Source organism: Melanostigma gelatinosum, assembly GCF_949748355.1.
Source record: "Melanostigma gelatinosum genome assembly, chromosome: 1".
Taxonomy (NCBI): Eukaryota; Metazoa; Chordata; class Actinopteri; order Perciformes; family Zoarcidae; genus Melanostigma; species Melanostigma gelatinosum.
The window spans coordinates 18,796,759-18,809,995 of record NC_136634.1 but is presented as its reverse complement, the minus strand read 5'-3'; the positions used below and the strand labels follow the sequence as shown (position 1 = coordinate 18,809,995).

Below are 13,237 nucleotides of genomic sequence, written 5' to 3'. Positions count from 1 at the left end.
CCGGAGATATTTTGTGTGTAATCTGATCTTCCTGTCTACATGGACAGTTCTGGGCCCCACCAGCATGGCAGGGCAGCATCACAGTCCCATGCCAGCCTGACACCCCCACAGCGGGCAAACAACCCCCTCATCACAGATTCACATGGTTCCTGAGTGTCTGCGGGGTGGGGCTCGGTCTGAGGACTGTTTTGAAGTTCAGCTCACTGCAGCACTTTGGTGACTGTAGAAACACCAACAAACAATGGACGGGAAACAGAATCTGAACCGAGCCGAGACGTTCTCGTTCGTCAACCCCTGGATCAGATATTTTCTCTTCTTCTTCAGCTTCTTATTTTGGGTGAGTAGAGTTTCGCTGTTGAAGGATTAGTACTGACAACAACACAGCCGTTATGGTGTCCCGGGGCTCCACATATTTCTTAATATTTGTGAGCATACAAATCACCAGCTATCTGGGAGCTGTAGCTTTCCAAAAAAAACAAGTCAGATCTGTTGGAAAAGGAAGCCAAATTAAAACAGGCAAAATAAAAAGAGCTTATAAATAATAAATGAACAAATATAATTCAGATAGTACCCGTAGGAGCCACCCTGCTGCTACCTATTTTAACACTGACACTGACATTGCTCATACATCAGTGCGGCAAATGTTGAGTGGTGTATTCTTATCAAATCAGTTGAGCATTGACTCATACTGAACTACAAAACATCTGGCAGCTGTGGAAGCCTGCTGGTAGTCTGTATGTATTTTCTGTCACATGCTGTTACTTGATAGCCACTGTTGGATTCATTGTAGGTTGTATTGTCTCACAACATGACTGCACAAAATTGGAATCCATATTACACACAGCAGTGATGCCAACATTCTTGTACCCCAGGGGGTACTTCTGCAGTTGCCACAGCTATGTGGAGAGAATATGGAGTAACGGAACCACTTAAAAAAGTGAAGGAGTAGTTTGCAAGCAAGTGGAGTTAAGCTGATAACAGTTAGCCTAAAAGTAATGGATTACTGGTTGAAATAGATAAATATCTATTTTAAGCATTTTTCTAATACGTGTAAGCTGAGAGTAATTAATAAACTGTTTAAAATAAGCATGAACATGATGCATAAACAGTTGAAATTTAGCCAAAAGTAGCAACAGTAAAAGATAAAAAGGTCAACATTTAAAATGGTTTTCCATTACTTTTAGCTGACAATCAATGGACGATAAATAGTTAAAGCATAAAACTACTACAGATGCATCCAAACCAACCTGACATTTTGAAGAAAAATTGTGTCCACACAATATCCACTTTCTTGTGTCTTAAAAAAAGCCTCAAATGAACACGTTTGGTTCATGAGGCAGAGCTTCAGGGTGCATCCGATACACAGTATAAGTCTCAAGTAATACAAGCTTCACTGCTGGTTGCTCGTGTAACTGAGAGGTTAGAGGAAGAGAAAAGATGAGAAGACGTTTTGCTGCGGTCAGTATACCTTCCATCGGGCCCTTTTGTCTCTCAACAGCAGTTGCGTTCACACAAACAGACACACGCTTCAGACTCACTCTGACTCCCTCACGTCCCTACCACATTACTACTTCACGCACACGGATCACATCTGTAGCTCTGTGGAGTCCCTACACCTCCATTATATCCCTGTTTATCCGACCCTGCACAAACACAGCGAGGGGCCAAACACTGTACCGCACTCGTACTGTGTTTAGAGCCAATCAGCAGTAACTGCAGCCGCTCAGCCCGGCCCGGGTTGACTTTGTTTATCAGACACGGGCTCAGAAGTGATCACTGCAGCCCTAATCCATCAGGTCTTTGTCCCCGCGTCCTCACGACTCAGTTCAGCTGGCTTTCACCTCCGCACACAATCCGCCGGGAGAAGCAGCTGATTCATCCCTTTGAAAACGCCTGAAAACAGCTGGAATACATTCACTGTGTGTGTGTGTGTGTGTGTGTGTGTGTGTGTGTGTGTGTGTGTGTGTGTGTGTGTGTGTGTGTGTGTGTGTGTGTGTGTGTGTGTGTGTGTGTGTGTGTGTGTGTGTGCTGTTGCAAATGCACACTGTCACCCGTATTCACATAAACACACACAGTGGCAAAATGACAAACGGAGCTGCTGGTGCATACACTCCTATACAACAGAGGATATACTTTAAAATACAAACAAACTGCTTTCACAAAGCTGGAACACTCTGCAGGTTCCAAAGACAATGTGCACCATCGATGGCTTGTGTTTTGTCAGCTGTTGTCTCGTCAAGTCATATTATTGTTTGAAAAAAGAATGCGAGGGAGATGAAACAAAGTCTTTCAAAGTAACAGTTTACTTCCCCAGAGCACATAAGGAGAAATAGGGCTGGATGTGAAGGCATCCACATAAAAATTGCAACTCTTTCATAGCAAAAACGAAATACTGTATACATGCCATGGCCCATTGATCCTCATGACCTCCAGAGATAATACAGGCTTTTCACATAGAAGCAAATATAAGCTTTGCAACATTACAGCACACACACACACCCACACACACACACACACACACACACACACACAAGGTCGTCTGCAAATATTCATACAGAAATACTCTCATGGAGAAACTGAAGAAAGGAGTTTTAAATTCTGAAGATGGACTGAGTTTGTCAGGAAAAACTACTTCTCTACTTTGATGTTCCACATTGACGCTATCCAAAATCAGATGATTAAAGCCGAGCTCCATATGCTTCGTTGTTTTGTTTCCCCCGCTGACTTCCATCTGTGTGTTTGTAGTAAAGACATAAACTGATGCTGTCGCCACCACCGCAGCTCTGCACACTCAGCACCTGAGGAAAGGGCTTATCGTTGCTGATCTGATCACACCCGTCCCCCCGTGGAAGTGAAAACAAAGCCTGTTCAAAACAAAGGCCGCTCGATAGAAGCACGATATTTTCCTCGCATCTTTGCGTGCGTCCAAATAAAGAATACACCCAGAATAATTAAACATCAATAACTGGTGCGTTCTCTAGATGTTTCAATGGATAATTAAGTAAAAGATGGATGTGGTAATCTTTTAGGGAATAGTGTGAGTTTTAGGGAATTATGTAAATCCCTTTAGAGAGTGAGCAGAGAAGATTGATTTCACTGTTACGTGTTCGTTGAATTGGCATTAAAGCCAGGAGACTGTGAGCTTCGGTGAACATGAAGTCGTAGGAGGAAAGAGAAACACAGAAACACAGCTGTAGAGGAGTTGGCAGGTCTTTTTTTGAACCCTTTGACAGAGCCACGTGAGCTGATAGAGATGAGAGTTCATCTATCGTTCATATCTTAATAATAAGCGTATATCCAAAACATGTCTAACCAGGCAGAACCCTCGCCAATGAGCGGGTTTGCTTCTCCAGTTATTACAGCATTTTACAATTGATCTCTTTTTCCCAGATTTGCTCCTTGTTGATTGTTGCCATCGGGGTGTATGCTCAAGTCCAGAAAGCTACAGGTACATACATGACACACCTTTTACATATTCAGGTGCATGTAGTGGCACTTTTCCACACTTCTCAAGCTCTATTACCCTGTTGTAGCTATAGAACATGATTTATTTGGATTATTTTTTTAGATTTACTTCATGTTGATTTATAAACTGTTGCTTCTCCATTCACTGCAGTCTCTTGAGCTGTGCTGGCGTGAGACGAATTTGAGCTTTATCCTCATTCTACCTTGTGTCATTATTTCAATTTGCAATATGCAGCAGATGGACAGCAAAAAAAAAAGGATTTACTTGGGCTCACTCAGCTGATTATGTCTGCATAATCCACAACAGTGCATTCATATTTTAAAAGAATGAATGGGGGGGGGGGGGGGGATGAATTAGGTAGAATGAATAAAGGTTTGAGAAATAGAAATAAAAGCAGGAAAGGAAGTGAAGGTAGGAACAGAGTAGGATAGACTATTTGCTTTGCTTCCGATATCGTAGCTCAAATTACGTTTAATCCAAAACCAAGTCTTGCATATCTTGTGCAACAACACATCTGACAGTTATGATTCTGTATGAGTCAAACTGTGTTTTAAAATGTATATGTTTCTTTTCTTACTCTCGTTCTCCTTCAGTCTCACATTGGTCTTCCTCACTCAGCTTGCCATAGCAGTTCTGGGCTTCTTCTACTCTGATCAGGTACTCATCTGACAACTCTGTGCACTAGATTACATTCGAACGTATAAAGTCACTATCAGGTCACATCTGGTCTCCAGTTCTCTTCCACGGTCGACCATGAATACCCCTGAGCTCCTGTGGTTTAGTGTATTCTTTCCCAGCTTTTGGACATTCTGTGCATTTGTAAACGACAGTAAACTTAACAAGGCACACAATCTGAGCCCACACACTGGCCCCTGAGCCCACAGGGGGACTGTCTTGTCAATGTCAGAGCCACACATCATACGGACAAAGAAAAACACAGACTAGCACTACAGTGGAACTCAGTGTTTGTATTGCTGCCTATAAGTCCTGAGAATGTGTGTGTGTGTGTGTCTCAGGTTTGTTTTGTAGACAGCCAGAAAGGAGAGGAAAGCATCCCAATTATCTCAGGATGCACTGACGTAAATCCACTTGACTGCGAAATACTCTCAGTATAATTCCAGTTTATTGAAACTTAGGCCTTATTTTCACACTTTTGACCATGAAAGAACAGTGTACTCAAGACAACGCAAGAAACGAAAGCATGACAGACTTTTTGGATGCGTTCATTTTTGATTCAACATGTTAAAAGCAATGTCCCGGCAATGTCCAGTGAGGGGTGCTTTTCTGGGGTACGTGGTCTCTGATTCCTTTATTTGAACACGTTGAAATGTTAGGCACTAGGCTGACATTCTACACTGTGTTCAGACTCAGAGATAATAAAACAGCTTTGCTGGTGAAGCTGTTTTATTTTCCATCAATAAGGTAATTGATAAAGAATCTGGCGAATAAGCAGAATCGATAATGACACTGGTATCAATAATATCTTATCACTTCCCATTCTTAGTCCTCACAGCTGACATACTACATACACATTTGAATTCTAAACACTTCTTAAGCATGTAATATGTATAAACTAGAAAAGACGAAAGCTGTGTCCCAAATTTGGACATTTATATTTGTCTCATGTGCAAATACATTTTGCAGCAAAATTGTTAAAGGGTCAAGAGCCGAGATTGGGAGCATTTCAATTGCCTCTCAGCGGCTCTCTTTCCAACAGCCAACAATCGAACGTTAAATATTACAATCACACGGACAATTTGGATCAGAGGCTCATCTTCACCGAGCCTCTGATCAGCTGCAACCTCAGCATGAGCAGTGCAACGCGGTCGCAGCGGGCTAACCAGTGGGGCACGCTCCCATGGCCTAACATGCGCTGGGTGGCCCAGCTATGTCAACAAAGCACGGAGAAGAGTGACGTCATTCTCTGCTCAGGTAGACATTACGATATGCTTGTATAGAAAATATTAGTTTGCTGCTATGTTAATGCTTTGAATTTTAAATACAGCATTAAGATTGATGTACACAATGCAATGTACTGACGTGCGACCCTGTACTGCATCATTTCCTGTAAGCATAAAATGCTAGTGTGTTTAATTCTTGCACACATAAATAGTACACTGTAGAGATTTGTATACAATTATTATGTATTATGGAATTAGTAAATACAAGACGATATTGGGTCCTCAGGTTGTTTCATCGGAACGAGTTTTAGAGCCTCAAGAGGATCAATTACTTTAACAAGGACAACATAGTTTAGAGATAGTCCAAAGAAGAAATATAATTGTGTGTGAAGGATTCTTTTTTTCTGTCCATTAAAAAAAAAACAGTCCAGGTGGCGGGTGCCTGATGACACCTCTCCTCTCCCTCGTGTTCCCTGTTAGCGCTAGGACTGCCTGCTGCTAAACAGAGCAGCTTTAACAACCCTCTCAGCATCCTTCCTCGCTTAATGATTCAAATGCTTCGGCACTTCAAAGTGGAACCAAATGTTCCATTTCAGCAGATCCCTTGAAGGAGACTTTGCCACTAATGACATGGGGAGGTGTGACGGTGGGAACCGAGGCCCAGGAGCATTCTGCACCACGTGGAGAGACAGAAGGAGTGGTGGGTGAGGGTGAGGGTGGGGAGACGCCGTCAAAATACGAACACAATTTCGTAAAACTACTTCAGGAGGAAGATTTTGGGCTGTTTTGATCCAGCTCACGGTATCGAGCAACATAACCTGTTCTAACGTTGGCCATAACAAGAACAATTCAGAGAGCCTTCAGCTAACTGCTTTCAGAAGTTCATTTCAGGCCTAATGGAATTTTAAAGTTCAGTGTTACATTAGCATACAGTGCTCCTATTAGCATATATTACATCTGAACTCAAGTCTGTGTAACCATGCCCCCCCCCCCCCCCTGTTTTGAGATTTCTAACGGATGGAGATTTGTATTCAATACATTTTTTAATACATTTATATGTGAGGATATAAAAACTAAATAAAATGAAAATAATATAGTGGGCAATGAAAGCTAACAAAATACAGTCACTCATAATTTCTGAATGTCTGAATCAACCGTATCGAGTTTAAAATCCTCATTACAGATGATTCAAACAAATCAATGGATTTAATTCATATTTCGGGCTTTGTTTATTCAGCTCAAGTGGAGCTGATGACAATTTCCAAATGGGCAAATTCAACCAATTAGCTACTGCCGCTGAAGCAGCGTAAAACCTGTGTGTGTGTGTGTGTGTGCTCTGTATTTGGTGTGTGTCGTGTACATTGATCTCAAAGGCATGAATCATTTTTATTATTAGCATGATATTGCACTCCAGCCATCACACGGCAGCAGTTCCTGCTCTGCTGCCGTGTTGTTGAGATACATCCCGCAGGATGCTCATACAATGCACACAATCATGTTATGTGTCCCCCTCATATATTTATATATATATGAGTATTATTTATGTTTATCTTTACGTGGGCAGACACGTGAACATAGAACATTCCAGGAAGAGACTAACACCGCATATCATAGCGTTTATAGCCTAAAAGCTCATTTGTAAAATGTGTCCCTTGGTGGCCTTTTATAAAGAATACATTTGCGGTGCAATGCAACATAACTACTGTACAATGAATTTAACAATAAAGGTAAAAGTAGATCAAATAGAAACAAAGCCACCGCTTTTTAACTAAGATTTGAAACGATCCCAGATATGATCCATTTTTAGTTGAGAGAGGATTTCCACAGCGTCTGTCCATAGGACGTGACAAGAGAAGGCACTTTGCAATCCTCCATAGATGCAGCCCGAGTGATTCATGGACCCAACGACCTGAGAAGTTCACCGCTCACTGAGCACCAGAGTTGCCTGGTTGAAGAGACATTTGTCGAAAAGTTCACCACTGCCTGAATTTTGGTTTATCTTCTTATTTTGCTGTGTCAGCGACGTTTCTGGGTGACAGCAAAGACTATTTCGGTCCCCCATGGGTGTGTAACCCCCAACCAATGTGTGCAGCCCATTCACATTCAAAGGTCAAACACCGCCACTTTGCCACGCACCTCGGTGCACCGAGGCTCAAGGTATGCAACGCTCTTGAGCGGGGAGCAGGTTGTTACCTCGCTGCATGTTTTTATCTGCTTCTTTCTTTTACTTGTCTCTGCTATGCGGTGCTATGGCAGACTGCCAGTGAAGGCACAGGGAGAGCAGACAGGCCACGGCAGGAAACAAACGTGCCTTGGGCTGCATTCGTTAAAAATAAGGCACCCTCCTGCAGGTTTGTGAGGAGGGATGGATGTGTTTATGTGTGCTTTAGAAAGTAACTACCGTGAAACAATCTTCTAATTCACGGCTTTTTACTCACTCCTGCCATCCCTCTCTTCATTCATCCGCCAGCTTGCTCGTGCACCTTTGCGCTCCCTCTCTCGCTGGTAAAGCTGGAGAGGAGGGGGGAAGTTTGTATGCTGTGTTTACAGTCACTGAGAAAGTGAGTTCATGTGACACCTTTAAAATGATTATCCTGTGCATAAACTCCCACATGTCCCCTCTCTTAGACTCGGGATGCTTTGGGAAAGTTTGTGAAGAAAGCCATCGTGCACTACAGGGATGACCTGGATCTGCAGAACCTGATGGATTACATCCAGAAAGAGGTGCTCTTGTCAATTCCAGTGACTGTGTGTGTGTGTATAGCTATCCACATCACACAAGTCTTTCAATTGATCACAGCTCGTGGTTTATTGACCAGGAAACCCACAAAGCTGTATGACTTATGTTTGTTCTTGTGGCTTTGGTGAGGGATTTCCACATGAGTGGCTACATGTTACTCACAGTTCCTGCACTCTACGGGTCTCCTCATGTGATATTCCTCTTCCATCTGCACACACTGGCACACTTGGGTTTTCCCATGGGAGAAGCCCAGAATGGCAGGATATATAGTTCACAGCAAGACCACGGTTCTAAATATAAACCTGCTGTGCTCTGCTCTCCCTTTCTTTGTCTCTCTTTTTTCCACTCAGTTCAAGTGTTGTGGGTGGAACAACTACCGGTACACAGACCGGTCTTGGAACCTGTACTTTAATTGTACACGTGAGAACCACAGCTCCGAGCGCTGCGCTGTGCCTTACTCCTGCTGCACTCCTGTTCCTGGAGAGGTGTGTGTGTGTTTCTTGGTGTAGCCTCATGACATAGTCGTAGTATTGCATGTCGAAATATTTATTTTTAAGTCATAGTATAGTATGTTGAAAAATACAGAAAAAAGTCATAGTATAGTATGTTGAAAAAGTCAGAAAAAAGTCATAGTATAGTATGTTGAAAAATACAGAAAAAGTCTGAGTATAGTATGTTGAAAAAGTCATAGTATAGTATGTTGAAAAATACAGAAAAAAGTCTGAGTACAGTATGTTGAAAAAGTCAGAAAAAAGTCATAGTATAGTATGTTGAAAAAGTCAGAAAAAAGTCACAGTATAGTATGTTGAAAACGTTTTTAAAGTCATAATATAGTATGTTGAAAAAGTCATAGTATAGTATGTTGAAAAAGTCAGAAAAAAGTCATAGTATAGTATGTTGAAAAAGTCAGAAAAAACTCATAGTATAGTATGTTGAAAAAGTCAGAAAAAAGTCATAGTATAGTATGTTGAAATAGTCAGAAAAAAGTCTGAGTACAGTATGTTGAAAAAGTCAGAAAAAGTCATAGTATAGTATGTTGAAAAAGTCAGAAAAAAGTCATAGTATAGTATGTTGAAATAGTCAGAAAAAAGTCTGAGTACAGTATGTTGAAAAAGTCAGAAAAAGTCATAGTATAGTATGTTGAAAAAGTCAGAAAAAAGTCACAGTATAGTATGTTGAAAACGTTTTTAAAGTCATAATATAGTATGTTGAAAAAGTCATAGTATAGTATGTTGAAAAAGTCAGAAAAAAGTCATAGTATAGTATGTTGAAAAAGTCAGAAAAAAGTCATAGTATAGTATGTTGAAATAGTCAGAAAAAAGTCTGAGTACAGTATGTTGAAAAAGTCAGAAAAAGTCATAGTATAGTATGTTGAAAAAGTCAGAAAAAAGTCACAGTATAGTATGTTGAAAACGTTTTTAAAGTCATAATATAGTATGTTGAAAAAGTCATAGTATAGTATGTTGAAAAAGTCAGAAAAAAGTCATAGTATAGTATGTTGAAAAAGTCAGAAAAAAGTCATAGTATAGTATGTTGAAAAAGTCAGAAAAAAGTCATAGTATAGTATGTTGAAATAGTCAGAAAAAAGTCATAGTATAGTATGTTGAAAAAGTCATAGTATAGTATGTTGAAAAAGTCATAGTATAGTATGTTGAAAAAGTCAGAAAAAAGTCACAGTATAGTATGTTGAAAACTTTTTTAAAGTCATAGTATAGTATATTGAAAAAATTAGGAAAAAAGTCATAGTATAGTATGTTGAAAAAGTCAGAAAAAAGTCACAGTATAGTATGTTGAAAACGTTTTTAAAGTCATTGTTGAAAAAAGTTAGGAAAGAAGTCATAGTATAGTATGTTGAAAAAGTCAGAAATAAATTCGTAGTATAGTATGTTGAAATAGTCAGAAAAAAGTCATAGTATAGTATGTTGAAAAACTCATAGTATAGTATGTTGAAAAAGTCAGAAAAAAGTCACAGTATAGTATGTTGAAAACGTTTTTAAAGTCATAGTATAGTATGTTGAAAAAGTTAGGAAAGAAGTCATAGTATAGTATGTTGGAAAAAGTTAGGAAAGAAGTCATAGTATAGTATGTTGGAAAAAAACGTGAAAACGTGAGTATTGCATGTCGAAAAAGGTAATAGTATAAAATCATAAAATATTGACAATCTTCTGTAGTTCACCAGGTAGAGCAGCAGCAGTTGAATAAATTCCAATCTGCAGAATCGGGTGTTCAAAGACCCCCGTTAAAAAGTCATAGTATTCCTTGTCGAAAAAAGTAATATTATGTTGCAAAAAGTCCTCAAAAAGTCACAGTATAGTATGTCAAAAAATCATGAAAAAGCCATAATATAGTATGTCGAAAATGTTTATTGTAAAAGTCATAGCATAGCGTGCCAAAAAAAGTCATAAAAAGTCAATGGGACGGCAATAAGATCTTGTGATATTATTTTACAAAATAGCTCTGTAGCTCACCAGGTAGAGCAGCTACAGTCATACATATTCCTTATTGCAGAATCAGCGGTTCAAATCCAGCTCTTGGCTGTTATCTGCATGTTGTCAACCATCACTCTCGCTGCTGTAGAAGAATAAAAGGACCTAATATAAAAAGTGAAAGTATAGTATGTTGACATATTAAAAATGTCATAGTATAGTATTGTAAAAAATTGTCATCATGTAGCATGTGGAAAAAAGTAATAATATTGTCACAGTATAATTAGCAAACAAATTTATAAAAAAGTCATAGTATTGTATTTTGAATTTTTTTTTGAAAATCTTGAAACTTGTGAAAAGTCTAAAAAAAAAGTGGTTTATTTGGTTGAAGTAAGTTCAAGTCCGTGTAGAACTGGTCTGATAATGACCAACCAGTCTCTTCCTTGTGAAGAATCTGCGGCTGTCATGAATGACTGGTGTTTGACTTTGATTGTCTAATTTAAGAACCAGCTCCATGAGGTCATTTGCAACAAAACAAAAGATCTAAATAACGTAATGATCAAGGGTAGTGTCTAAAATCAAGCCCAAGCTAAAGCTAGCCAACTGGTATATAATGCTCATCTTCAACACATAGAGCGTTGATATGTTGTCTGCTATGCAGTCGACAGCATCACGACCAACCTTCAAAAGAGTGTTTGGCAGTAACTATTTATTTGTTTATGTTTCAAAAGGTTTAATTACTTTTTTTTCCTGCGCAGAACCAACACTCACAGCCGCCTCCACAAGCATAACTAATTAAATGTGTGCAGATAAGAATCCATGCTGGAGCACAAGCAGTATATATGTAAATACTGTTCTCATAAATGCATGAATACACTCATTTGCATTCACACAGACACATTTACAATGCTTGTCTAACCTATGCAGACATACAGCAGCACAGCTTTACAAGCCACCAGCAAAAAAAAAATCCTCGTATTTTATGTGAAGACAGTAAACAAAAGAGTCCATGTAGATCAATCACACTAATATTGATGATACATCATGCTACACGTAAAACAGATCACAGCAACCTTTTTCTGCACGGGTGAAACATCTATTAATGAAACGCGAGAGGAGCTGTTGCAGTGCTGCAACCTGCTTGTAGTGGCATCTTATTGGACCGTCCTTCTTGGCCACTTCTTGCAGGATGTAAAGGGTTCTGACTCGCGTAGACTACCATGTCCAATTTACCTGCTCTTGCAGGCTGTACTTTTCTTGCTGGCTGTCCAAAGATGAGGCTCGTAGCTCGTAGTTAAAAGTAGTTTTATTCCATGTAAAAAGTAAACAAAACTATTTACTTTGGTAATAACTGGAACACTAAAACACTGGCTATAACTAAAAAGTCTATAATCTGCGTTCTATAATCTGTAATCTCCGGTCAGAAAAATTGTTGCTCCCCATCCTGCTCCATCAAAGCCGAACTTACACTGAACTCACCTAAAGGAGTCAACCAATAAATATCCAATAGCAGGACAGAATAGAGGAGCCTTTTAACTTCAAAGGGCAAAACACACATTTGAAGCACATTTTACAACAATTATCTTAACTCTGTTATATGGTTCTAAAGAGCATAACACACATACTTTTGCAATAAACATAAAATACAAAAACTGTTAAGAATACAAAATGGCTCGTACACTGCTGTTCATAGCCTGTAACTGCATGGCCGCCTCAGGGACCGATTCATCTTTCTTGTTGCAACAAACGGACATGGTTGTATCACTATCTTGCTGTTTTCTCTCCCCTTCTTTATTCACAAGTCTCTAGTCAACACAAGCATCTGCAGAACTCCCCCTTTGCTGTCAAAACAGTGAATATAATGTCAATGCAAAATAAGACAAGAGATGGGAAAAGCAGCTTCTGCGAGTCTCTTCTGAATACGACAGTCTTTCCATTGTTTCAGGTTTAATAGACAAGACAAAAAAAGTAAGACTGATAACAATCTCTCAAACCCTCCCGTTGTCTGTCTCTCTCTCCGTCTCCGTCTTTGTCCATCTGGCACACAGACAGTGATCAACACTATGTGCGGTTTTGGGGTTCAAACCATGAGCCAGCTGGAGGCGAACGCGTCGATCTACCCGCTAGGCTGTGTGGACAAAGCGCTGATGTGGATCGAGTCTCATCTGTTGCTGGTGGGAGCTCTCGCCTTGGGCCTGGCCTTGCCTCAGGTAACCCCACACATGACTTCACTTAATTCAGGCCGCACACTAATTGACAAACAGGCATTTCCCCATTGGCAACCTCAGGCAATTCTGGCTAAGAAATGGCTCTAGTCTCGTCTTAAATAAGATCTCACACACACACACACACACACACACACACACACACACACACTGCACAGGTAGTCTCACATTGAATAACCCTGTCCTTGTACAGAAGTAAAAAAAATAAATTAAAAAAAATCGAATGAAATTCTTATTCTAAAAGAAACCAACGGGGGTGTATAGTTAATGTGAGGCCACTGGCATAGAACTGATTTAAAATAGAGGGTTACACCGAGACAGCAATAACTAGGCACAGCGGGACAATGAATTTTTAACTGCACATTATTCATTTATTGCACTGCTCTACACCGAAAGCTCAGATTAATGTGCAACCGAGGTAGACGTCTGCGTGCGATAATGTAAGCTTAGCCGCCTGAGACGGAAGCGTACAGACTATT

General features: G+C 40.0%; 1 protein-coding gene across 1 annotated transcript; it reads left to right on the top strand.

Moving 5' to 3' along the window:
- Positions 1 to 241: 241 nt before the first annotated feature.
- Positions 242 to 12,848, top strand: tspan33b (tetraspanin 33b; the record flags this gene model as incomplete). The annotated part of the gene is made up of 6 exons (XM_079279350.1): positions 242 to 337; positions 3,391 to 3,448; positions 4,005 to 4,123; positions 7,996 to 8,091; positions 8,458 to 8,592; positions 12,582 to 12,848. 6 exons carry the CDS (start codon positions 242 to 244, stop codon positions 12,846 to 12,848), a joined length of 771 nt encoding a protein of 256 aa, XP_079135476.1.
- Between the last annotated feature and the right edge of the window lie 389 nt (positions 12,849 to 13,237).